Source organism: Spodoptera frugiperda, chromosome 12 (assembly GCF_023101765.2).
Source record: "Spodoptera frugiperda isolate SF20-4 chromosome 12, AGI-APGP_CSIRO_Sfru_2.0, whole genome shotgun sequence".
Classification (NCBI taxonomy): Eukaryota; Metazoa; Arthropoda; class Insecta; order Lepidoptera; family Noctuidae; genus Spodoptera; species Spodoptera frugiperda.
The window spans coordinates 4,309,105-4,336,170 of NC_064223.1; the positions used below are offsets into that span (position 1 = coordinate 4,309,105).

Consider the following 27,066-nt stretch of genomic DNA (forward strand, 5'->3'; position numbering starts at 1 on the left):
GCTACCAATATGTAGGTAAAATCTATATATTAATACGTGATGCAAAAACTTTGGACCGCTATTTACGAAAATTGCGCGGACGTAGGAGCATAAAATTTGGTACACTTATAGTTTATGTGTAGGAGAAGTGGAGAACGCTAATATTTTTCAAAAATAATGCTTATAAAGTACATTAAATCAATAAATAAAACATTACACACACATGCATAGTATCTTATCGTATTTGACAAAACGTCAAAACCGAGAGACATTGCGATGATATTGACGTCTCATATGAATAGAGTTTTATAAAAGAGTTTGTTTGAGTTTGAGTTAAATAAAAATTATCCTTGAACGTATGTTAAGTGGTATTGTAAATTAAATCGTATATGGTTGAATTTCAACCACTAGGCGACCACTAGTTACAATAAAAACATGAATGAACTGGGATGCTGAGGTCTTCCCAGTAGGCTACAATATGGAGTACTTCAATAACTAACAAAATGGGCTTCTTAAGGGTCGGCAAAGCGCATGTAAATGCCGCAAGTATTGCAAACACTTACCAACAGGTGGGCCGTGAGCTATCTTGCCACAGTCATAGTAATAAAATCATGCAAATCAACAATCACAATACGTGTCAAAATAAAAAGGTGATATATTACACTATTTAATGTGAAATTTGGGAATTAGACATAAAATAAAAGCTAGGGGTCACAAAAGCTAGACACACATCTTACCTTGTCGATATAAAACCCAGGGAACGACTGTCCGGCCGCGTGCAACAATACAAGTCAGAATCAATACAAAATACAATACACATCATAATTATTATGTAAATACAATTACATAAAATACATAATATTACTTTCAATAAAATTCTCGTCTCTTTAACATTTCTTGACGTGATATGACATCGTATACTTTTCCTATATTATTTTCTGAGATAATAATTTAATTTAAGACGCTTCATAACTAGAAATCTGTTCCTTATTCCAATATACAGTAATAAATAGTTATAGAATTTAATTTAATTCTAACAATCAAAACTAACTATAAAACATTCATTAATTTAACACTATTACAACACAGCATTAATTGGCAATTTGAAAGTACTGACTAATGAACAAAATTAATAACCGCTGTCAATCCAAAGTCTTAGGATTTAGAATGTTTACTTATTTTTATTTTTATTTTGACATTAATTCTGACTGAATTTTTACCAAAAATCTAGATCCATTTATGGTCAAATACTCCAAAGTCACTCAATTTGAAGATGCTCTCAAGAATAGTTCTTTCACTACAAACTCTTTATAAAAGAAAGGCAGAGATTAGAGATTTTGGATTAAAGTAGGTTATTAATTTCGCGATTTCTAGCAATCTGAAAACAAACCAAGTAAATCTAAAGCTGTCACGTCGCGGAAGTTTTACAAGTTTACGAGAGAGACGGTAAAGGAACGTGCAAAGGCAACAGTTATTATGATGATCGTGATCGTAAATGATTAGCTAACTACCAGTCAGCGCCTTGGAATTACTCCTATCTAATTCTATGATGTTCATGACAGATTCGCATAAATGTTAAAGTCCAGTGAAATAAGCACTTTTTACGTATTTAAATGTTTTTTATTTTCCTATATTATCTTATTAATATCCCTTAGAAACAATGATTGATATCACTTTTTCTATGTAATAGTTGTGATCAGAATTCAGAGCCTACAACATCATCGAGCCCGTCGAATATCAAATCACGTCATGCATTCATACAACTCACTATACGAACTTCATAGTCAAAATGAAAAAGACCTTCGAATACTTCATTTTTTTAAGCCTTTTTTACCATGGGCTTGTCATACACTTTCAAAAACACGTACTTAGTAGTACTATTCTAGCGACAATTCTAACATAATCTTATTCTTCCCATGAAACCTTTTTTCACCCAAGTGTGACATCACTTAATCAAGCAAGACAAATGCTCTACTAGATGACACAACGCATCAGAAGTACTACATGATATGATTCAGCTAGAAAGTGATGTCTTCGTGAGAAGCGGAACCCAGTCAGTGTATGTTTCCGTCCTCATTGTTTGAAGACATCCTGCATTTGATTAAAAACCTCGTGTAGGACGTATTTGACTGGCCGGTGATCTAGAGGAAGGGTACATGATCGTTGATGACGACTACTTAAAGCCAGTCATGGCATACAGGAAAGCCGAACGAATTTGTCAATCACTTTACTTTGATAGGAGCTCCAAAAGTTTAACCTTTCTTTGTCCTATGATAGGTTGATCCGGATAAGGAAAAATATCCTAAAACACAGAACTAAGGAAGATGTATTAAACTATGTTCAATATAGACAGATGTTCATCAAACATCTCGGAGCTTAAAATAACCTCGTCCATGAGACCCAACCGTAGTTTGTTGAGGAATGTAAATTTTTGGGACAAGAAACTCATTATGAGTCATGATTCGCGTGTTGGTGCTCGTGAGACTTTGAATAACGTTAAGGTTCAACGGGGCAAATACAGTAACGATAATTGTATGAAACTAAATGGTTAAACATACGGTAGCAGAATGATTTGCGTCTTTCTGTTGTTTTTTTGGCCTCAGTTAATAATTTGGTCAAGAGTTCTCACCTTAGCAGTTCTCAACTTAAGCCGTTCAGTTCAATTTACTAGAAATTATTTTATTTACATTTCATTATATTATCTCTACTTTTATTTAAAGTGACTCCATAAGTTTGCCCGTGTCACATTTATCATGCACACGAACATTAAACAAGGCCACCTAGACCTCAGCGCAGCAACATCTCTATTTCAATTCACCACAAAGTGTCTAACAAGTATCAAACAGCCCATAAAACTGCGGTTCAAACAAAGCTTTTACTGCAGAGTTCATTCGTCTTATCCTGCGCCTGCGCGGCAAAAAGCCGCTCTTAGGCGTGCAACGCATAATTTTGATTTATGCAGAGTGCCGGCCGCGCGCGCGCCCACGCCTCGCATTTGTCTGTTTGTACTCAATGCGCAGGCGACGCACGACAAAAATATTATGGCCTTATTTGAACAAATATCATTTATTAAAGAAATACCGAATTGAAAATATTCTTCTTTTTAAATAACTAAAAGTTTTTGCGATTTTCCCACAACAGGTTGTTTTGTGCAAAACAATACATTTTAAGAAAAAAAATGTATAATACAACTGTTATTCCAGCCATTCGCTAGTACATTTATTCCCCAAAACGACTATAAATCTGTAGAAGGCCTTCAATTAAACTAAAATGTAAATGAGTAAATCTACCTCATTGTAAATCATCATTAAAACGGTTCATGTGTTCTCGTACGTTTCAAATGCGTATTGCGTACTAATCGCGTTCATGTTACAACACTATTAATCTAATTTCCCATAGTGACGTAACGTCATCCGTTGGTCCCATAGTTATAATAATAAGTGTAATCAAAACTAAAATGCCAGTGCATACTGTTATTAAATAATGATTGTATCGATACTTCCCAACTCATTGTGGAAATATATAAATATCGATGAGTACGGCTCCACTAATATCAACTTTCACTTATGTAATTAGGGATGCCCCGTTTTAAAAAAGGTTCCTAAAGATGGACCTCTAATAATAAACCTGTGCCTTAATGGATTATAGGTATTTGAAATCTTTTGGGTTTCAAGAAATATCAAGAATGTTTTAAGAATGTTCAAGAATTTCACTTATTTTGTCGTTACTTCATAAAGCCGTGTCGTACTTACGTAAATGTACGACATTTGTCAACAACAACTCAAATACAGAGTATTTCATCCTAAAACGTATGTAAGTAAACAAATGTTTGTTTACAGTCGTATAAATCGAATTTAAGACAAAAAATGGGCCCACGGCCAGCCCTGTGCAGGCATAATGATCAGGAATGTTCCCTAGCTGTCCGATGATGCACTCTAGCGCACGCGAGCTGCGCACACGCAACCACAATGAGATCAACAGTCAAATTGAGCTATTTCAAACGTTACTAAATTAAGTAACTGCATCTGTACTGCATATCACTATTTGTTTTATATTTGGCCTTTGTTAAAAGGGAGTAAAAATAGCATAAAACGATATTGTATTAACTGAACTAAATCTACTTATATTAATACTATATATAAATATCAAAATATTTGTCCACGACATTGAACAGCATTCCTCTATTAACGTCTTCAAAATATATGACTTACTATTACTTAATAAAACTCAATTTCTTCAAAAAGCATTAAATTATGATGTACCGAACAGGCAATTTCCACGAGATTAGGAAAGCGGAACAAACGAACCGACAGATAAATCACAATTTCGAAAAAATATGTGAGAAAGTGACCATAACTACCTGTTACAAGATTTACTCTTTTTGGTTAAGATGTGAAGACCACATTATGTACCGAGTATGTATGTATGTTTCTTGCTCGGCTATAGTGCTCCATTCGAAGCTACAATTTAAAATAAGCAACTAGATTCACTGACGAACAGACTGGCGCCTATTTACTTATTGACGTTTGAAAAGTACCTGATAATAGTATAATTGAAATTAAATAACTATTGGCTTTTTTGACAATACCAGTAATCGTAATTACCTTTAATACAATATTTGTAATTTTAAGCCTGTTGTAGTACATTTGTTTAAAAACTTGTATGACTTACCTACCTATGTATATTTACCACAAAAAATTAAACAGGATCAAGGAAAATGTATAAGCTTTTCCTGTATAACGACTAAAGCAAAAGAAAACAGATAATTTTATTATAATATAACTAAGAATAGCGACTGATTTATTATCCTATTAGTGATTCATTGGTTCGTATCTAATCGTATTAGCAAAACGTTACAACGATAGGTAGGTACATATATTTTACGTTTATGTGCCAAATATACGTACAAAACCTAGCCGCGTTCGACAATAGTCACGCTCTATTGCACTCAAATTTAGTAACATCAGTGCATCCGGTTTTCAACGATTATACGGCAATAAATAAAACCTTCGTGTTGCCATTATTTACTGACCCATACGGAATGTTAAACTACTCGATTTGTCTACATAAAATCGGCATTAGAATCGTTAAAAACTGGAATGTCCTGGAAACGACAAATCATTTCCATTCGGCTCATAGGTTATGCGTTTGTTAATTAGAGCGCGTAGGCTGAAATAACGTTGGTCATTGAAATCCGAACCATTTTTTGTCCATTATTTCGGTTACTTATGAATTATTTGTAACAAGTCAATAGGGCACTCTCCTTCTACTCTGACGAAAATGTTGTTCCACATGATAATGTCAAAGATACTTACAGCAAGCTCTTCGCTGGTATATGCAGTGAGGATGCGTCGATCCTGCTGCAGCACGCAGTAGAATGGCTCCCAAGATAGGGGCACCCCCACAGCCGCACCCGCAACCGCGCTTGTTGCCCCATCTGATGACAAATACAAGACAACCTTTAAAAATTGGAACTTTAAAACATTTGTTTGAACTTTCATACGTAATAAGCAACTGTCAAATTAATTTAAGCCCACCATTGAGGCTTCCCGATAAAACGTTCCTAGAAAATTGCAGTAAGTAAATAAAGATCACTAAAAAATAAAAGCTCATAAAGTTTTCTTCAAAATTAACATACGTGGAAAATTAATACTTGGAAAAACAGTTTTCTTTGTGAGGGAATATCATCTAATGACTTCTCCAGCCTTGGGCAAGAGAGATTGTCAGACTTTTACTGACTTAAAATCACTCCGTTCCTACTCCAGCTATTAGGTAACCCGCTAGATAGTAATACGTATCTTTGTTGTTTTCAAGTTCTTTCTAAATTGTAACTAAACTAACCTAAATAAAAGAAATAAGGAAAATAATAATCTTTTCTTGACTGGCTAGACGTTGCTCGTTACTTTGGCACTAGCAGAATAGAAACCGTCGCTCACATATGGTACCAACTAAGCAGTAACCAGTAAACCAATACCAACCAGCCAACCGTCCCGTTGGATAACATGTGGCCAAGATTATGATGACATAAACGATATCATCTGGACAACGCACTGACTTCTTGAGAAGTAGGTAAGTATCTATGTACAAAGAAATTGTTCTATTCAGACCATGTTTGTTCGTAATTATAAAAAAAATATTAATAATACTAGTAAGTCAGCGTCACTGTTCATCGTATTTGAATCTATTTGATCATCAAGTTTATTATTCTAATCTTTCCAGTAAGCTCTGCCAAGATAATAAAGAAATCCAATAGATTGTATCGGATACGTTGTAGTTACATTGTATTGTGTAATTTAATCGGCATTTTCATATAACATCTGCAAGCTTTCCTATAAATACACATCGTATGCAATTCACCATCACTCATAACAACTTAAAAACTTAATTACACAACCATATAAAGAGTAATAAACATAATATTTCAATAAGAACACACTTATGTTACGTTATAATACCATAATATGAAGTGAAAGGTACTAATATCAACTTATTTAATTGTATATAACATGCCACAAATACTATTAGATTACGTGACCGAAGTCTTTTGTTATATGGCAAGTAAATTACATAGTAACTTCCATACACTATGTATCGTTCCCCGTAGATTTTTAATTAGCATACGACGATACCGCTAGATAACGTGGAAAGTGGGCCGTTCATCAATCAGATAAAATTGGAAAGATCTGAATTATAAACACGCTGAGATGTGAATTGTGGCGTAACGCAGCATAAATATAAATCGACTTTAATGATTATATCTAATGAGCTAACCACTAGCGATTATTGTGGTCAGTTTCACGAGAGACTTATTAAATAGAAATGCGAAGAAATTTTTAATATACCTAATTAAAGTATATAAAGTATCTATATATTATTCCAACATTAATTCATGACCAATATTTGCCAAAGCGGTTCACCCGTTCCCGACATTTAGCGAGACTAACGAACAGCAATTGATATTTATGTATATAGATAGATATATAAGAAATCAATAAATAGATATCATCACTATAATTAAGTGATTATTCATAGAGAAGCTATCAAATCAGATACACCTACGACATAAGACAAGCCTAACAAGCTCCCTCGTTATCGTCTCAGTTATAAAAAGGTTAGTTTACAATTTAAATAATCACGAAGCAACGTCGGCAGCTAAGTAGTTTATGCAATATATTACAGCATCGATTGCTGCAGACAAAGTAGAAAAACGAGTCAACCTGACTGATGACGGACCAATATCTTAGCCGCGGCACGACTGATCTATTATACTGGAGCCCGATCCACGTCCCATACAATAATTTACCATAAACCCTTCAACGCGATCTTAATCAGTACTTTATAATGGCGTGCCCACATGTTATTAGTCACATAAGCAAGTATAAGCATAAAGTAACATTAAAACAAAGGCGATGTTTTAAAACAATCTTGAGTAAACGCATTTCAATGGAGCTTGTGGCTCGTTCACACTGTTCTTCCTTACGGGGTAAACAAACGGCTCGAGCAGTACAAATATAAGGTGCCTACTGTCTATACCATTCGAAGCCACATAAGGTAATGATGTTACTGCGTTTAAAAACTATTTGTTCAGATACAGCAGCAAATTCATTACTTGTGAACATAACAGTAGCTTTTACTCAGTCGCCTGTCAAAGCCTCAACGTTGATTAATATATGAATAAGTTGACTGCGCACACTGTGCATCTACTAAGTAAATGAATAGAACAATAATACATGTCAGTGCAAACGTACACTATTCATATAAACTACAATTATATGTTTGAACTTTATTGTTCAACCAATTTAGATCCAACGACCAAAAATAACTCCAACAAACATCACTTTGTCTACAATCTAAAAATATCCGAAAATAAAAAAGAAATCCGAAGTCAATTTTTAAACAGGACAAAGGCAGTAATTGAAGCACTTGTTCAGCTAATAAAAGCTGGTGGTGCGCTGCGTCCACATGGATTAATGCGTTCCATTTAATCTATTAAACAGTGACTCATGGGGACTGACGATTCAGAAAACGGTAATCAAAAGGGACATGGATATTAACTTCATAATATCTACTAAGTTAGAGCATTTATTTGGAAAATTAGATATCATAAATAAGTTGAGCAAAAACGAGCTTCAAAGTACCGATAGTATCAATCTAAAGTTGATTCACGCAACAAACGGTTCGACGGTGAGCCAGTGAAACTGTGAAACAAATAAATTTTACTCTCTTTAGGTTATTGCTATAACAGTTGGGCGTGAGTCATACAGTTGCAAATGCTATACGGAGTTGATTATGCTCGTAATATCAATCGTTTTGCGTCTATTTGTCTCGTGAAGCACGCGAGCTAGTAAACGGTATCAACATATCTACTACATAACTCTGAACTGAAATATTAAGACGGTGCGTCTACATTGAACTAGTCTGAAGGTAATTGACTATTGGAACTTTTAATATTGCATACGTTAGAGTTCATACAGTTTTCGACTCATTTTCTGTTCATGCTGTTAGCTTATTATTAGAAATGGGATTGTAAATGGAACACGAATTTCATAAACGTCGTTTCCTGCTGTGGACTTGCACAATTTCTACGCAATGATAAATAATCCGCTAATGCAGCATTTACACCAATACACCTACTGGCATATAAAAAGTTACGTCGGTACTATAAGCTACCCACCCACGGCGATGTGGTGAATTTTTGTGATAATCTATCGCGCAAAGCACACCTACTCGTGCTAGCGCTTGAGGCAAGTCGACTAGCCGTATTGAATACGTGAGAATATTTAATTGTGTAGAAAGCGCATTTATTTGCACCCACAGAAACAACAATTTTAATAGCACTATTATCTATTGTGTAAAATTAAATTAATTGATCCATTGATATTGAGAATTTTAAATGTATAAAATGATCATGGTATTTGAAGATGGATGGATTAATTATTGATTTCATGTCTCTGTTTCTTACTTGCTGACTAGTTTGTTGCGTGCTGATGAAACTGGTTTGCTGTTTAGGTTGATTGATTAGTTGTATAGATATTATTATTGTATTGTTACTAAGCTGCTTAAAATTCCACTAGCTGAGCAAGTGGCCGACACTAACACTAATACATATTGCGAATTAAATTCATGTAATAAAAAAATCTCTTCTATTTCCTGAAGTGTTGCTAACATAACTATATGACAACTCAGGAACTAAAAGGTATTATCTAAGAAACATTATTAAGTAAGAGTATAAGGAAAGATCCCACTAACACGTCTCAAACACATCCAGTTCCAAAATACGTAGAAAATGAAATTATAAACCATCAACCGTTTTATGAAACACCTGTCTTATAAAAGGTGCTTTATGTTCTTGATAATTAACATCAATTTCACTTGTTATCATCACGTCATCGAACGAAAGAGTGCAAGTGCGTTTGTATGAATGTTGGGGTCAGTGACTTTCAATTTTAAATGTTTCGTTACTTATAAAGTATGAATTACAGAACAGATAAAAACAGTTCGAAAACTGAGACATAACTCTGCGAAAGAGCAACGTAAAACTGACTGAAATCTAAATGATTCTAATTACTATCTATATAATCCAATATAGGAAATCGAATAATCTTTGGGTGCTCAAATACATATAATTCAAGTCAACTTTAAAGCTATCACCTATGTACCTTATCTCTTATATTTCTTTCATGGATTCCTCAAAGCCGCCACAGAATACTTATAGTTAATGAGCGTAAACCTAGAATAGCCTTTAAAAGCCCGTCGTGCTTCGAAAATAGCCGGCGGCTATCAAAATCACTATCTCCGTCTAAGTCACGCACGCTTCGCCTTCTCCATGATATGGCTACGAGCTACCAAGGAAAAATCCCGCAATAATGAATATAAAATATACATTTAACAAAAAAATACTATAGAATTAGCATAACCAGAAAATGTGTGTACGTACTCTTCCACCTTCAGAAAAATTAAGCTCGAAAGTTACATTACACGTTTAAATTAACGATGTCTCTAAACGTAACATGTCATTAAAACGATAAAGATTATTATCAAGTCCCACTTCTGTGTTGCGTATTGCATGACTTTACATTTTAAAGCAAGTCAAACATTTGCCCACATCAATGCGACATACTCTTCATAACAGTGTCGGTGTACCTTTCACGTAGGTAGGCGTATCCGGCGATCATATCTTTGATCCAAGATAGGCCTGATTACCAGTCAGTGTGGTAATGCCGGTGGCACCTAGTTAGCGCCGGCCAAAGGCAATGATTCAAGCTAAAAGCGACTGCAGTTCGCGACTCGTCAACCAAACGAGAAAGACTCGTCTCGGTACAAGTTGCCTTATGATAACATTAAATATACGACCGAGCAGACCCCTACTACGTGCAACCAAACCTGCACATCATAAGAACACCCAAGGCTAAATAAAAACCAATATGTGTCTGAAACGCAGTGTGGCGTTGAAAAAGTTTTTATACAACCCATAAAACAATACACTTTAGTGTATTATCATGTAAACCGCAAGAGACAGCGCAGTATCATAACGTTTCGACTTAACAACGGAATCCACTTTCCAGTTTACACTCCCTGCATTCGTTCTTATATTCTACTTGTAAACATTGAACAGAAGTCGTTTGTAGACAATGTACAGAGGCATATTAACGGCTCCCTAACCAATGAAAGGAAGCTTTTTAGTATGTGTTAAAATAATTTCAGTATTTGTGTGGAAGGGGTACGGTTGCGTGGGAGGGCGGCGCGCCTTCACGCGAGATGGCGCACAACAATGAACTTGAAATAAACAGAACCTCACGACCGCCGCAACATGTTGCCCGTTGTTTATTTATAAACATACCGACACTACGAGATAGATAAACGGATAGCTACCGATGGCACACTGCATCTAACTCCTAGCGTTGCGAATACATTATTGTCTATTGTTTGTGCTATTTACATTTGAACTCAGCTGAACGAAGCCAACTTGCACCTTGACTTACTTTTTAGTTTAGTGCATTGGGCATTGAGGTTTTGCCATTTTAACATTTTCAACCACAGTAGGAATTCTAGATGTACCTACCTAAAGGCATAAGTCTATATGCAAATCCCAGAGATGCGGACCACGTAACAGGTTACTGGGGCTCCGGCTGAGTGGTTGAGGCATGTTTTAGTCAGAGTCTGACATTCCCTCTCACCTCACCCAAGATGGAAGGAGAAATAATTGGATGCAAAAAAAAAATGCAGCATATTCAGTCCAACGTTAAACAATTACATTTGCAAAACCGTGTCCTGATTCCATTTCTGTATCACCTCCTTAACATGATCATCAAATCTCTATCGCGCAGATCAAAATGTTGCCTAATTTGGGAACTAAAACACGAGTAATTATTCTATTTATCTTCATAACAATGTTTATAACTTGTTATGTAAATAAGTTACAAAGTAACGAGTGAATTTAACATTAATAGTTTCTCACGGAGGTGCGCGTTGTTCTCGATTCATTTTATAAATATGTCATTAAGATTTGAGGAATAGATTAAGTATTGATCAAAGTGGTTCACCTTGAGGTTTGAGCATGTTTACTAGCTTAGCTACATTCAGGTTGAAGGGAGTTTATTGAAATGCTAACATTAGCTAAATATTATTATGATTTGAATACGGATTCCATCAAAAAGCGACAGTATGATACGCGGATGTACATCATTGACTGATGTCAGTGTATGCTGAAGCTACTGTAACACAATACAGTAATTTGGTAGTTGAAGTAATTAGTTATTAAAAGCGACACAGATTCTCAAAGTGGATCTATGATACCACTGCCACAGAATGACAAAACTAAGTGCAATCAAACTAGAGCATCTAGCGTGTGGCCTGTTTTATTGCCACAACGAAAAAGTATAATAATATAACTTTATTAACCAATAAAACGCAACATAATATACAATGCAACACCTGACATCATGTTACGTGATGTTAATTTGCTAAATACTTACGTTACTTCATAAAAATAAAATGTCAGGTCAAACTAAAGAGATGCTACCTTGTAATAGTTCAACCTTGTTATTTTAAGCAGATTGAGGAAGAATTAACATTTACGTTTTAGAAATGAGTTACAACATTTCTCAAGCATTACCGTAATGTAGAAAAAGGTACTATAATCCGAGTAATTTATTTTATTCTTTCTTAGAAGTTTAATAATACCCCTTCCCTAGTTCTAGTGATAGCAAATAACAATTATGCAATTTCCATACATAATACTGCAGAAACTTCGCAAAAATCCTGATAAAAAATTGACCTCAAATTGCTAGTTGAAAAAATATGAGAATTCCTAGCATCTAGGTTTCCTGCCCTTAGTAGACCTAAAGGTCAGTTGTCGACCGGCTGTAAAGGTCGTCGCCCTTTTGAAGCTACGCCAAGCGGGCACAATTATAAATTATACGTTTGCACACACGGATCTACTTTATACACGTAATTATATCACCCCGCATACATGTAAACTATATACATACAGCTACATAAAAACTAAACATTACCGTAGACTAGGAACGTGGGAATCATAATAATATGCAATTTTCTTCTTCTAGCAAAATTTATAATATTCACGCCGCCCATATTCTCAAAGAGCTTACTGATTTTTAATGCGTTGCCAGTTCTAAAATAGCATTAAGTTGTCTGGAAATAGTGAGATTCTCGTTAGTACGCAACGAACAGGTTGAGCAAGCCCATATTTTTATTTAACTTTAACAACAACAATGGTACAGAAAAAATAACATAACATTGCGCCTGATTTTCCGAAGTTGTAAAAAGGTTTAAGTCGTCTTCTTTCTGCAAATTATTTTAGTACCTATAAATAAGTGTGAACTTCTATAGATCTTGGGACCTTAGGAGACATACAAAAGATATACCTAATAAAATTTAGTGACATCACTCATTAAGTAAGAAAGGCGCGCAGTAAAAACAGTCCTTTCATCACAAGGACAGCATAATTACATATTCATTAATCATATTTGTATGTTATTGATGTTCAAATTCTAAGGGACGCCTTCAAGAACTAATGCCACGCATCAGATTGCTTTTGTATCTCCATCACGCTTGCATTAAGGGCAATATAAGCTTCCCGTCGAGCAGATTGTCGCGTAGGAGTTAATCTTCGTATAATATAATGCCGGCCGCTAAAAATGTGAGCATTTTGACAGACGATTACGTAGGCATGTGAACGACACGCCTGCGCATGAACAGCGGCAGCGCTTGCGTCGAATTTCATGCGTTACATCGTGAGCTGAATACCATTACAAACCATTTTGAATAATTAAATTAGTATATTCTTATGGGAATAACATTGCTTATTGATTATTATTGGAATGTTTATTTAAAGTTGTTTCGAAGTATATTTAATTGGGCAAGCGTACTGAATTAATTCACCATGACAGAACCTCGAAGGTACTATTGTCCTGCTTAGGACAAATGCTTTTACGTCAAATAAATAAAGCTCTCATTTGTTTGTTGAAAAGCACTGGTGGAAATAAATTTGGATTAATTTATGACACAATCAGTTGAACATTGAACACACTAAGTGATAATTTCTGAAGTGCGTAGGCGCAACATGTCGACATCTCTCGAGACTCTCGAGGTTGGCTTTCGAGCCCTTTACACTATTGAGAAAGTAGATCAAATTATTCCTACATTGTAAGATAAACAAGTATTTCATTGGCACTGTCATAACGGTCCACATTAGCATGACCATCAAGAAGTATCATCGGCAGTAGATGACAATTTATAACAGAAACATAGCACAATTCACATCCATGGGAAGTGTTTTTCTTTGTCATAAGAACAACGTTGTATAATCAATATTACGTGTTTAATGAAAAGTTATAGGAAGATAGTAGGTGTGGTAATATGATGCATGTAAAACAATAGCTGCTTATGTCCTTAATTATCGTAAAGTGCATACATATAGGTTGCGTATGTGCTCTTATTACCTAGAAAGAAACTATAGGCTAACAATACAATGATAATTAAAAACGTATGCAACAGTTCCCACAATTGCACGGTTGATGTAACAGATGTGGCGTTGGATAGCTGGTATTATTTGCAACGGAAACCCTACGACCTCAAAGCTGATTAGCCTCCAAGCCTCCAACATACATCACGCGAGAGAGCAATAAACTGATCGAAGCCAGCACGAAAATCACAATCACACAAAGGTTTGAATTACCCTTAATACCACCGTCAAGGATTTCCTCATAGCTGCAATGTTCCCTAGTCGTGTTAGTAATACGATCTGGGCATTATAAATACCTTTGTTTCCCTCAGAAAATAAAGGCGAATTAGATTGCGGCGTTTCATAAGCCGCGTCCATTGTCAACGCGAAGAACATTTAGCTGACAACCACGGCGTGTCCGTTGACGGTAGCTATTTCACACGCATCGGGTTGGAACATTAACTTGTGCACATTTTACTTATTGTTCATGTTTCGTATCAGACAACATCTAAGCTCTTTGTGTTCAGCCAAATTGCCCGCAGTTATACACAACATGGTCGTAATTTTCAAAGCAGCCTTTGTATTGTTTCGAAACTTAACTCAATATTGGAATCCATCATAAAGATGTGCAAACGATATTCACGAGTAGTTATCAAAGTTTAATGTTATTGTCATCAAGATACTACTCCAGTCAGTTACTTAATACTAGATCTAATGTCTTACGTAGGAAGAAAATCATTATTTTAGGATGAACGATTAACTTCGCACAAAAACAACGACATCATCGAACATTAGTGATGTGGAGAACATCAATCACGTCGGTTTTACCTGAAGAGCACTAGTATTAGTTTCATAATCTCTTCCTACATCGACTAATCATCCAAAAAAAGCGGGAGGCGTGATGTAATGGCAAAATGCTAGAGCATTGTTAAGAAAGAAGGCTTGACAACTTTCTCCATGTACGAGTACTCTCCGTCTGTCACCGGAAACGCATTTGTTTGCGCACGCGTCACTCGTGTGAGCTTCCAAGAACTAATACCTCGACTTCCTTCGTGTTATGCGAATAATATAAATTGACATAATACACAAATTTCATGAAAACTCATAAAGGGAGAACAAGCAGAAAATAAATGTTCTTTCTATGCAAAATGTACTACAGGATGTTTGAAGAATCAATTCACAGTAGTTCTTATGCAGGGTCGCACGCTCGATAAACTTATTATGTTTGTCTGCTCACTGAATGAATTATGGAAGCTTATGAATGAAGAAAGAGAACAAAGATAAAAGAGGTCATTTCTTCCGCGAGGCTGGGTTCATTCATATAAAAAGAAATCAATTATAATCACATGAATAAACTATTCAAATTGCTATGGGCTGCACACGCGAGCCTGTGACTTAGTAGAATTGAGCCGTACGGTATAGTTGTCACAAGTCACGAACTCTCCGCCTTTACATTCAGCGCATGAATAACACTTTTGTCGGTCGCAGTGTACCGAGGGGTTGCAGATGTGCACAGAATTATTTCAAAGCCCATTTAAAAATCATTGATCATCCGTCTTCGCTGTAGTTACTTGACTTTTTAATGTATTTATAGCTGACTGTTTAGGCCTGGCGTCGTTTATCTCATGTCATTTTAAAAGCTTTAGCCGGATTATAGTTTCCTTGCACAGCTATTTTTATATTTTATTCTTATTCATAACTTTACATCTGAATGCTTTATTCCATGTAATGTACACTAAACATTCAAGCAAGTCTAAGCGTACAATTAATACCAGTATTATGTAAATTAAAGCCGTTGTAGTACTTCAAATGCCGTGCATAATTTAATGCTGACTTTCGTGAGACTAAATCGTACATTTTAGTAACGCACACTAAAAGAATGAATGAATTTACAACTATGTGCTCGTCGTTTTATGTTGAATTTATACATAGTTTAAATATAATAAATGTTTGAACTAAACAGGTTCTTGAATGGAAACCACGTACCGAAATGGACGAAGGTACATGACGCGTGCACGACAGCTAAAGTTACCTCCATGTGTGTTACGACCTAAAACTCAAGTTACGCGTATAACAAGAAAAACACTGGTACGATATAAACAAATATGTATAGTCAAAAGAAATGTACTCGGAGATTTATTAAAGTAGAGCAGTTGTTTGCTTACAAACATTATGAGTAAGCTCAACGAGTTGCCGACGCGAAAACAAACAAACAATGAATGCATCAGGTTACCTTGACTTTTATTCAGTCACTATCACTTTGAAAGTTTTAATCGGTAAGTATATGTGAAGGTGACGTCAGCGTTGAAGTGAACTGGGGAAACTGGACCAGTCGGGCGAGTGGCCGCAGTCCGCACACTGGTACAGGTGCGCCCGCGTCGACCGCGCCGCGGCCGACAGGCGCGTGCGCCACACCACAGCTGCCGACCGTTCAATGAAACCTATTCAGAAAATTCGCAATGCCACAAAAAATATGAATGCAATGCAAATAATTGGTTTTAAGCCGTCGCCTGTACACCAACTGGTTTTACCCAGATGTTAATCGTTCTATTATATTTAAACAAATATCTCTAGTAAGATCTTCGAATCTGGATGGTTTGTGAAAGGCTCTTAACATATTCAACAGCTATGCCACATCAAATAAATACCAACCGGTGCTTAAATCAACCGTTCCCAACCACATATTTGAACATATTTATGTTATGGAAATAAATCACAAGGGTATCTATCTCACGTACCAAAACACCATAAATTACGGAACGACGATGGATATCGGTACTCCTAATTTATGTACTGAACGCAATCCGATTCCAGTAGTATGGAAATTTGATGTTATGGGAGTTGGACAATATTCTAGGCTTCGTAGTTGGTTCCCATGATTATCTACGACATTTGTCTTTGAGCTAGTTGTAAATTATCTGCAGATAGCAGTCGCTTAAATTGTTTTTCCAAGAAACGTAGTATCCGCAAGACGAAGTACTCTACTCAATATCTGAATCGTAGCCATTTTTCCTTCACATCCATTTCCATACATTCAAATTACAGAATTAGATACGATCGATCGCCAACTTAACCATGGTTAGGAAAATGAGCATGAGATAGACAACATGAATATCTGTAATATTGACTGTATATTACAAACTGAACTATCGTTACTGTCATCACTTCCTTAATAACAATCCATAATACATCTTATACCTATTTTAGTCGATGTTTTTATGAAAAAATACCATCATCAAATATTTGATTATAACTATTATTTCATATGCCATAGCTAACCGAGCCATGCAAGCACTTACACCACAGGTATTGGTAAGATTGTGCAACACTACATGTATGTAGATATGAAGGTCGCTTGATTGCGTCGAAATGAAAAATTGTTCAAATTAGTCTCAATCATGCATCAAATTATTACGTTTCACAATCACACGTCACTTCACTCAACAAACAATAGAGACAATGCCCCGTCGATGGATGAAGAAGCCAATAGACATATTTATGCAATCGAAGCCAACAATGTACCGGTATTCGGAATCAATGTTGAAGATGTCTTCATTGTAACACATTGCACTTCCACAGAAACGTCCGTTTTTATTCTCGGCCGTTAAAGGATGCAGCGGGTCGTAAAACTTCCTTCAAACAAATGCAAGTAACATTCTCGGGGAAAACGAACAGTTGTAAACTTTACGAGATTGATAAATATTTGGAAGGCGTTCCCTTTATCAGAGAATAAATAAAAATCAACGAACGCCCTCACCTTGGACGCAATGACAAACTGATTAATCTAGACTAAGTTACTTGAGTCATACAAGACACCGATTATACGTCTTACCATAACTTGAAATGTCAGTATTAAGAAAATACTGGGTTGGCTTAGAGCGGACCTACTTAATAAAGCAAACACTACAATTTTCGTATCCTTGGAAAATAGGCGAGGTAAATCTCTGTCGAGGCTTAGCAATCCTTCTTGTGTAAGTTATGTTCATTGGCCTGATGCCAGGATCCGCTTTCCTAATAGACTTTCTCCGTTGCATACAAGTAAACAGCCAACAGGACTAAGATAGCGACGGAAATAACCGACGACTCGGACAAGACGCCATATTGCGAAAATTGTTTAATGACTTCATGTTCCTACATTACGAGTTACGACTATTACCATGCCTGTGTAAATATTAAGTTCTTCGGTAAACGATAAGTTTCTTTGAATTTGCATACGGCTTTGTGCAGATGATTTAATTCTGAGAACATTACTTCGTGGATAATAAACTTCGGTTTGATTATTGACTTGTGCCAGTAATTCTCCAGAAATAAAGTTGTACGTACGATTACTTGAACAGCTAACTGTATTCTTATGTTACTCCAAAATACACAACCGCATATAACCATTATGACATAATTAGATACCGTAAACTCAATTCCGTATCCGTATTGTCTATGAGTTTCTCATACAAATTGCTGGCTATTACGCGAAATTGCAACCACGGTAGTAGGTGACCGCCCTGGTATTTCTTTTTCTATTATCGAAACGTAAGAAGTTCTCAGTGTGTGTTCTAATTTTCATCATGATCTCATTAAAGATAAATTGCTGTTACACTTTTTTCTTTATATTTATTCTTATGTTCGTTTCGAGTTCCCGTTGTATTTTATTACTATTTATTCATCATTAATGGTGTTTAGATGTCGAAGCTTAATTAAATCATTATTAGGATTATTATTTCGCTAAATGTTATTCACATGATGTATTTAATAATTAAGTTTGCATTCGGTCCGCTTGTCGCGACGAATATAATCACCAGGTTATTAATTATTCATATTCAAATGCAGGTGTCTATCATGCAAATTATTAAATTATTCGCAAACTGGCCGGCACTAAAGCCCTGTTCATACTGAATACAATGCAAAAACTTTCGACATTCTGATATCTAAAAGTTACAAAACTAGTATTTTAATGAAAACGTCGTGTAGTGAAATGTTGAATCCTGCGCTTGCTTCACTGCATTGCACGCGAAGTGCTAAGTGCATGCGCAAGTGGCTTCCTTCAAGAGGCGGCTTACAGGAAGGGCAGGCTCATTAGAAAGTATAAGCAAACGATTGCATCACATACATAACTGGACAAGGATGCGCACCCAGTCCCTGATCGAGTCTAGCGAGATTATTGACGTTATGCACTCGGGATTCCATATAAGAAACCTGAAAGAGCATGTGAGGTTATAACTGAGCGGGATTTAGTGCTGGTGCCGAGGCTTGTTATTGAATTTAATCGTCTCCATCTTATAGTGGGCTCGATTTATAGCTGATGACGATCATAACTCGGAGCGGCGTACGACTCATTTAGCTGGTGGAGCGGTGTTGGTCCGCAGTATCGTGTCTGCTGCGGACATGTCGTAATTAAACAGTACCAATGTTGGATTATTATTTGCATTGAGTATTAAGATAAGATTACTTGAAGGCTGACATGGGCTTTGATTGGTTTGTAACAAGTTGTACGAGACTGACGACATTCTTCGGTATCGCTGAGGTGTCTAATGGTGACTTGAAGTTGATGAGCCGTCGGAAGCCGGCATGAAGTAATTAGTGTCATTTATAGCAACTCAAGACTGCCTACATAATATGAATGGTCTCCTGTGATTATGATGTTGACATATCGCACCGACACTCGATTAAATGTAGGATAAGATTGAGTAAACACTACTTATCCATGATAAAAAGCACCTAAAGAACAAATTGACAAAACAGATCGACGTTTAGTGCAAAGTGCAATACAAATCAACCCGAAGTTAATAAACACCTACGATTCAATAGAAACTACATACATTAAGTAGCACCTGGACGAAATTAGTTCAAACGAAACACCTATTTCGCGGAATTAGTTTATAAATAAATCAAGTTCAACAACAATAGACGTATAAACATGATGAATCACTTTTCGTCAAAACTCAATGTAAATGTTTCTTAAAAGTAATACTTTGCAGTTTTTCGTTGGCACAATGCGGTGTAAATCAACACAAGTTTCCTTGTTTTGGATACTGGAACCACTGACGCAGAGGCACACGCTCTCACGATGACCGTGTTTTAAAAACATTTAGGAAACATCAAGACATTCTTACTAACGTAATGTTATTAAAATGTTAGGTAACCTGGACGTTATGAAAGCATTCATTTTAATGATAAATTAATTAAGTAGACGATATCGATTTCGCTTACAAAAAAAAAACATAACCGATGTTAAACGATCAATTATATAAATGTAAAAGCTGCTGTCGAGGACTCTAAGCTAGAAAGTGTTACTCTATAGAAGAAGGTAATAGTTTATGCTAAAATTGGAAAGAACACAGTCATGAATAAAGATTTTGAAGGTGTATGATTGAACGCAAACCTAGCAAACGTTTTAAACAGCAATGCAAATATAAGCTTACCGTTATTTAGAAGTTAACCAAAGGATCTTAGCGCTACAAACCCTCGTAAAATATGAACAGCAATGACCCCTCAACTTTCTCACGTATTGTAAAATACTTGTTTATATGGTAGACCACGTCCTGCGACTTTTAGCTCATTTAACAATGAACGTTCTGACGTTTGTTATGAATGTTCTCCACTCCATAACAATGTCACGAAAATACCATTCCATATTCGTACAATTCACAAACTACGCTTGTTTGTTAGTTATCTGATAACCTTGAAATTTAACGGTCGCGGTTCCTTGCTACTCATTCTTAAATCTTTTGATACCATAGCACGTACACGTACCACAGACTTTTTAAGCATTTTTTGTGTAAGTTGAAAAAGTTCATATTTTATGACGCTGATGTGGACGCACATTTTTTTTCTGTTATGAGGTTTCAAATAAATGTAAATTACTTTATTGACCTCATACACCAGACATGCATCGGTTTATAAAAATAAGGAACGAATACGGCTATTTTTGTCAAGGAAGTGTGTACAAAAGGAGCTAAAATGTCACATAAATGCAAAACCAGAATTAGTCGCTTTACCTGTTCGACTGTCCGACTGAATTGGGGCCCATTAAAAATCCATTGGAGCATTTTAATGGTACGTGCTGTTTCGATCATAACGACAGCTATTATAAGTTTTGGTTCACAAGGAAATAATTACTCTAACCGAGTGCGATCACTATTATGAGCTGTATAAAGTCGTAAACTTCTGTCTTCTCGTTACTAAAAGTAAAGTAACATGCAATTTTAAAGGCATTTTAGAATTGCACAACCAAAATAAATCCTGTATTTCACGTGAATTCTGTTTTTTACCCATATTCTAAGTGGTCCGTTACGTTTTCTCCATCGTGTGTCAGTACTTTCAACGGGAAAAAATACAGAACATTGACTTGGTAAACACATATGTTTGCATGCCAGAGTATATCTTTGTATCTTCGCTTATCTGCTCCGGTATCCATCGGATTTGCATGAGGCAACAATCGCCCTCTATCGCTACCGGTAATTAGAAACTTGCGAGTAACGGTACGCAATTTGTAGGTAGCACTTGTACAATATAAAAGCTTCGCTAGCTTCCGCATAACAAACGCTAACAGTTTCCAGATTTTTTCTATCGCTACGTCTATGTGGCACATCCGTGATAGCTTTAAATCGCAATTATTAACTACTTCTTTGACCATCTGATCCGTAAATAAATATACGTACTACGTAACGAAAGCATAACAATACCAACAGCCTTATATCCGTCTTAAACAACGCAGTGATTCGATCAAGATCAAGTACATGACTGGCAAGGTATGTAGGTAAAGTTGCGTGTGTTATGATAAGTACCTTTACGGTCTATTATGCTAGCTCGCCGATTGCTGACTCTGTTGTCACACAAGTATGACAATGCCGCCAGTGATTGATGCGATAGTAATTTCCCGCACACCGTTGTTCGTATCCGATACGATTCGGATTGACGCAGACCACACGGCGGTACAGCGCGGCTGCTCTATTCGCCGTGCTCCTAATCACTGTAATTGAGCGTTATCACTACAACGGTTCCGGGATGCTTGCGCTTAACTGCGAATAAATTAGTTTACACGTCACTTACCAATGCAGCTGTCGGGCAGAGCGTACAATACTCCGCACAGAGTGGACGAAGCGGATACAGCAGTCGTTTGTGCAGGTGCTTCCTCGCCTTCACCCGACTCAGTTTGCGCCGGTTCAAACAGCGCAAGATCCAAACCGTCCATATCACTGCGATTAGATACACCATCCTCTTCCGCCACTCGGTCACAGAAATGTTCCGGGGAGTCGACATCCTTAGGACTCCGACTACACACACCGTCACTTAATGGATCGCAACAACACGTGTCCGAGAACGGTTCAAAGTCTCTACAATCAAACTCACATCGTTCAAAACTGTCACAGGTGCACGACGATAATGCATCCGAATCGGATTCTTCCACGAGGAAGACATCATTACTTTGCACTACGTCTTTCCGTGCTGCTTCAGTTTTTCCGGACAGATAAAACACACTCGAACCGTATGGCACTTTTTGAACTTGTGTTAAATTTTCTGTCAAATTTCCGTCAACGTAAGCTTGATCCTCGGATTCTGACAAGATCTCATCGATGTGTGGGCGACAATCCTCGTATCGTGCAAAACTCGAGGTGTCGGTGAGATTGGATGACCGGTCCACAGAGTAAACATCTGCATAGGGATCAATGGAATCACTCTGCAGAGCTGGTAATCTATAGGGAGCATGATGTGAGCGGCCACCCAGGAATATGGTGGTGTAGGGGCAGGTGTGGTGCGGCCTGCTGCGGTCGGCGCGGCGCGGGTAGCTCGCGGCCAGTGGGTCACACATGGGCGCCCCTTCAGTGTCTATGAATGCCTCGTTGGTCGAGAGCACGTTGTATCGCCAATCTGGCATTGCTGTTGACAACCATCACTTTACAACGACACAAAAAAGAACTGTTTTCATCCCAGGGTCACAACCACGTTGGTAACTAACCAGACTTTAGCACATTATGTCACATATAATTTTGTTCAACCTAGAAAAAATATCTGAGTAAGTTTCTACTGTCGGTGTTTACAGTTGTACAAACATGCGCTGAAATGTTCTAAGAACCGATTCTCCATATAATTTGAGTCATTTTGTTACCTTTAAGTATTTAATGTAATTTTAAACAAATTAATCAGTGAAACCGTATGAGATATGAAAAACTTGCATCGCCTAAAGTTCATATCGATGGCATTATAACATTTTATTTCTCCCTGCCATTGCCATGCCATAAGTTTTACTAACTATAATAGTGATGTTACACGATATGAGCCATAAAATAATGTCTGACTGATTAATTTTAGTGAGCAAACATACTAATCGAAAAAGCGTCGCCGTCGTTAATGGGTGAAACAACTTCAAATAGAACGGCTGCGATGTGGGTCAGAAAGCTGCGCGTAATAAAACCAAACAATGAACATATGCACATAGCATGCACACTACATGTCTCAGGAACTCTGATAACGTTACAATAACTGTTAAGAAATATCCATATGAAATAACATCCATTGATCCTATAAATAACCTAACCGATATCAATCGTCGTAAGATAGCAAAGAGTGTTTCTGTCTCTCCTGATATTTTATTTCTTCGATTCGTAATACTAACTAGAGTACATTAATATAGGTAATTTATACAAAGAGGTTTATATTAAAGTTGCCGGATGTATTTGAAACTAGTTGTAGACATGATAACAGGTCCAGTGCTTTACGGTATCGTATCGACGGACCCGTTACATTCGAATTATTTGGACTCGCGTCCGTTACGAAACTCTTACTAAATTATTTTACTCTTACGCGGCTAATGTAATTGATATAATTACGTCCGAAATGAGTTTCTATGTTCTAATAAAGATGAATCATTTTACAAGTTGCCTCGTTCCGTGACTAGTTTGATACTTTTGACCGGTTTCATTTCCTTTCTTACGTTGAATTCCTTGCGCTGGATCTTGGTCAAATTGTTCTGCATATTTAATGAATTAGATTTGATTTGACTTAAAGTAGCTGGTATAACAGAAAGCTCAGCCTCTAATAAACCTAGTAAAACATTTAATGTAGATCCCCTGTACGTATCCCAACGAACAACAGTTACAGATTCAGTCTTGAACAGTAATGCAATTGTAATATTGAAGTACGTTTGTTCTTATTTGACCAAGATGTATTTGTGGTAACTCTCCTACGAAACAAAATAAAGGAGTGAGCGACTGGCCCGTATAACCTACTAGCGGGATCAATTGGTCCCTTAGTTCAAATTAATTGTCATTTGTTAGGGCATTATTATTTAATCAAGCGTCACTGTAGTCAAGCTTATGTTTTGTATGGTGACTATAAGAACCTTAAATTTTCAACAGATGAGGTTTTAAGTCTACTAATATTTACCCCCCTTGGCGAAATCTTACAATAAACGCTACAATTTTTACTTTTGATCAATGTTAAAAATAAAACTATCAATAAGATTTGTTGTGCATCATCAAAGTATATTAAACGTCTACTAAAGCCAAGCTTACGTTCCTAATGGGGGAACTATAAAAATGTTTTGAAACTAGCAACCAATTTCACACTTTTCACCCATTAAACAAAACGGCAGTAAGTGAATAAAGGGTCAACGGCTGCTGCTGCTGAGTCGTGCTTAGGAAACGCAATTATTTTGTAAGTACCTTGAAAATTGTTATAGCGGCTTAGTAATAAGAGATGGGATGTCGTGACCACTAATGCTGTAAACATCAGAGGAAAAAATGTCCACGAATACCAGTTTAGCAAAGAAATCACGAAATATGTAGAAGGTAGACACTTCTTATCTATCATAATGACTACTTACGCCTTAAACAACAGGTGTTATGTTACGTCATGATTGTTATGATTTTAAATTAGGGTTTGGAATGATTGGGTCCTAGCCCACACTAGTTTTTGTCAGATCAATAATAAGAGACACCCAGCAAACATTTTTGTTATATAATCAAACATTTATATGACTTTGAGTCGTATTAAAGTTATTTTACAGTAGTTTTTATAACTCTTCGACGTGTACTGGTGCCTTATCTGACCGAATAGTCATATACATTTTTGGTCGTATTATAATGTCATATAGACGTTATTACAACTTTTTTATACAATCGTCGTATAATAGTGTCTACGACGACATCTTTATAACTTACATACACAACTGTTTCGTCGTGTAAACGTTTTCGTAGTATAAACGTCGTAATACTGACAATTTTGTCATATAATTATCATCATATCATAATAATTACTTACGCCTCTGAATACAACAGGTGTTATGTTACGTCATGATTGTTATGATTTTAAATTAGGGTTTGGAATGATTGGGTCCTAGCCCACACTAGTTTTTGTCAGATCAATAATAAGAGACAATTCGATCGTCATTCACAAATTTTATTCTTACGACACTAAAATTAAGATCTATTTTAGCAAACTAAAATAAAACTATTAACAACATTAAAACACTAATTACGTACTATCTGTACATTTATCTCGTTGCTAAGATAAATTACTTTTACTTGACAGCTGATTTTAATTACAGAATTTAAAGAATACAAATAGGAACACTTCACGGGTTGTTAATTATTTAATGTGTAATTAACTAGAGTGCGAATTATTTATATTTAAATTCTACAGGTGTTATTTACATGTATTTTACATGTTAGAAAAGATTTTGTTGTAATTCGAGCTGCGCAGGCGCATAGCGGTCGTAGGCTCGTAGGCACGTGCTACAATTCTCGAGGCTCGATGTGGTGGGCGACAAAAACATCAGTTAACCACGGTCAATGAACGAAAATAACCAACCATTTTACTCGTATACCTGCGCACGCGTCGGATACCAATAGGAAATGCTCTACATCTATCATTAAATAAATCACCCTGCAGTGAATAATATAGAATAAACTATTTCATAATATGAATACGCTTTATGCTCTGAAAGCAAAGGTACCTGTGTGAGTACGGTACGTCTATAAATGTAAGTCGGTAAAAAGCTAATAATGAATTTTATTATAATAGTGTTGTAGAGAAACAGATCGTAAAATAGATATTTTGTTAGAATTACAGAGAAAACTATACACGTTTATAGCTCATGAGATGTGTATCTTATATTAGTAATTTATAAAACTTAGCTTATATGGATATTTTGCAATACTCTATTAAATATATACCTAATACAAGTTGTAACTTAAGGAAAGTATTTACAACTCGTAAACATAACTACTGTTAACTTTTATGATGTAATTTGAAGTAAAAAGTGGAAAATCTATACACTTTTTAATGTGATATGGCTATGTGAAATGTAACGATAATTGCATAAGCTTGTTCGCAAATGCTCAAGTGGGGTCCATTCGTGACTTAGTTTTCTAACAGTTACTTTGAAGAACCGATAAACACATAAACGAACATGTGTTAAAAAAGTGCTAAAATTCACAATTCCGTATCAACTTTAGTTTAAACCATAATGACATGCAATAGATACTTTATTTGATTGCAATAATCTGCCTCTACTTACAATTCCATTACATTATAATTTAAAAATGTTTTTGAAAAATTCCATAACATTTTGCGTAAAGATGCGAATGTACACGTTTAAACTGATTGTAAACGTAAACACAAGAAAGAGTGTTGTTTATGAACTTTTTATTAATAAATACTTATTCATCAACATTATCATCGACAGTCGGAAGACGTCCACAAATATAATTCAAGAAGCTTTGTAAATGCTTAGGTACTATTTATTTACGATTTTATTGTATCTAAAAACAAAGCAAGTGGGTTTAGTGGGTGTAGTAAACTCATAAAATAGCCATATTCCTGTACTTGAGCGCTAATGGTAGTAGATAATAGTGAAATAGTAAACTTTATATGGCAAGTGAGCTATTTATTCCAAGTGCTGAGGCTTTGTGTTGTTTTGTAGACCATCAAGTAACCTAACCGCAGACAAGTTCATTTATGCTAAAAGGCCTGCTTCACAATAGACATCTATATGACTTGCTATGTGACGGAATGTTACTGCTCTAACGAATACAGTAAAATGCCGAAGGCAAAGTAACTGGTAGCTACAGTGCTGTCACTAAAATGTAAATAAAAAACAAGACAAATGATGAAGATATTAAAAA

At 36.1% G+C, this 27,066-nt stretch overlaps 1 protein-coding gene across 5 annotated transcripts in view; it reads right to left on the reverse strand.

Annotated features, from left to right (window-relative positions):
* LOC118263127 (ras GTPase-activating protein raskol-like) overlaps window positions 1-27,066 on the reverse strand; it is a 156,869-nt gene that overhangs the window by 102,130 nt on the left and 27,673 nt on the right. For 2 of the 5 annotated variants that reach the window (XM_050697207.1, XM_050697208.1), the window contains exons 2-4: window positions 21,992-22,938; window positions 5,295-5,416; window positions 717-743 (exon numbers count right to left, since the gene is read on the reverse strand). In XM_050697207.1, coding sequence (XP_050553164.1) covers window positions 717-743; window positions 5,295-5,416; window positions 21,992-22,817 — 975 coding nt within the window. In that variant the 5' untranslated portion in view covers window positions 22,818-22,938. The remainder of the gene's footprint in view (window positions 1-716; window positions 744-5,294; window positions 5,417-21,991; window positions 22,939-27,066) is intronic. The other 3 variants (XM_050697212.1, XM_050697209.1, XM_050697213.1) reach the window with 3 other exon arrangements.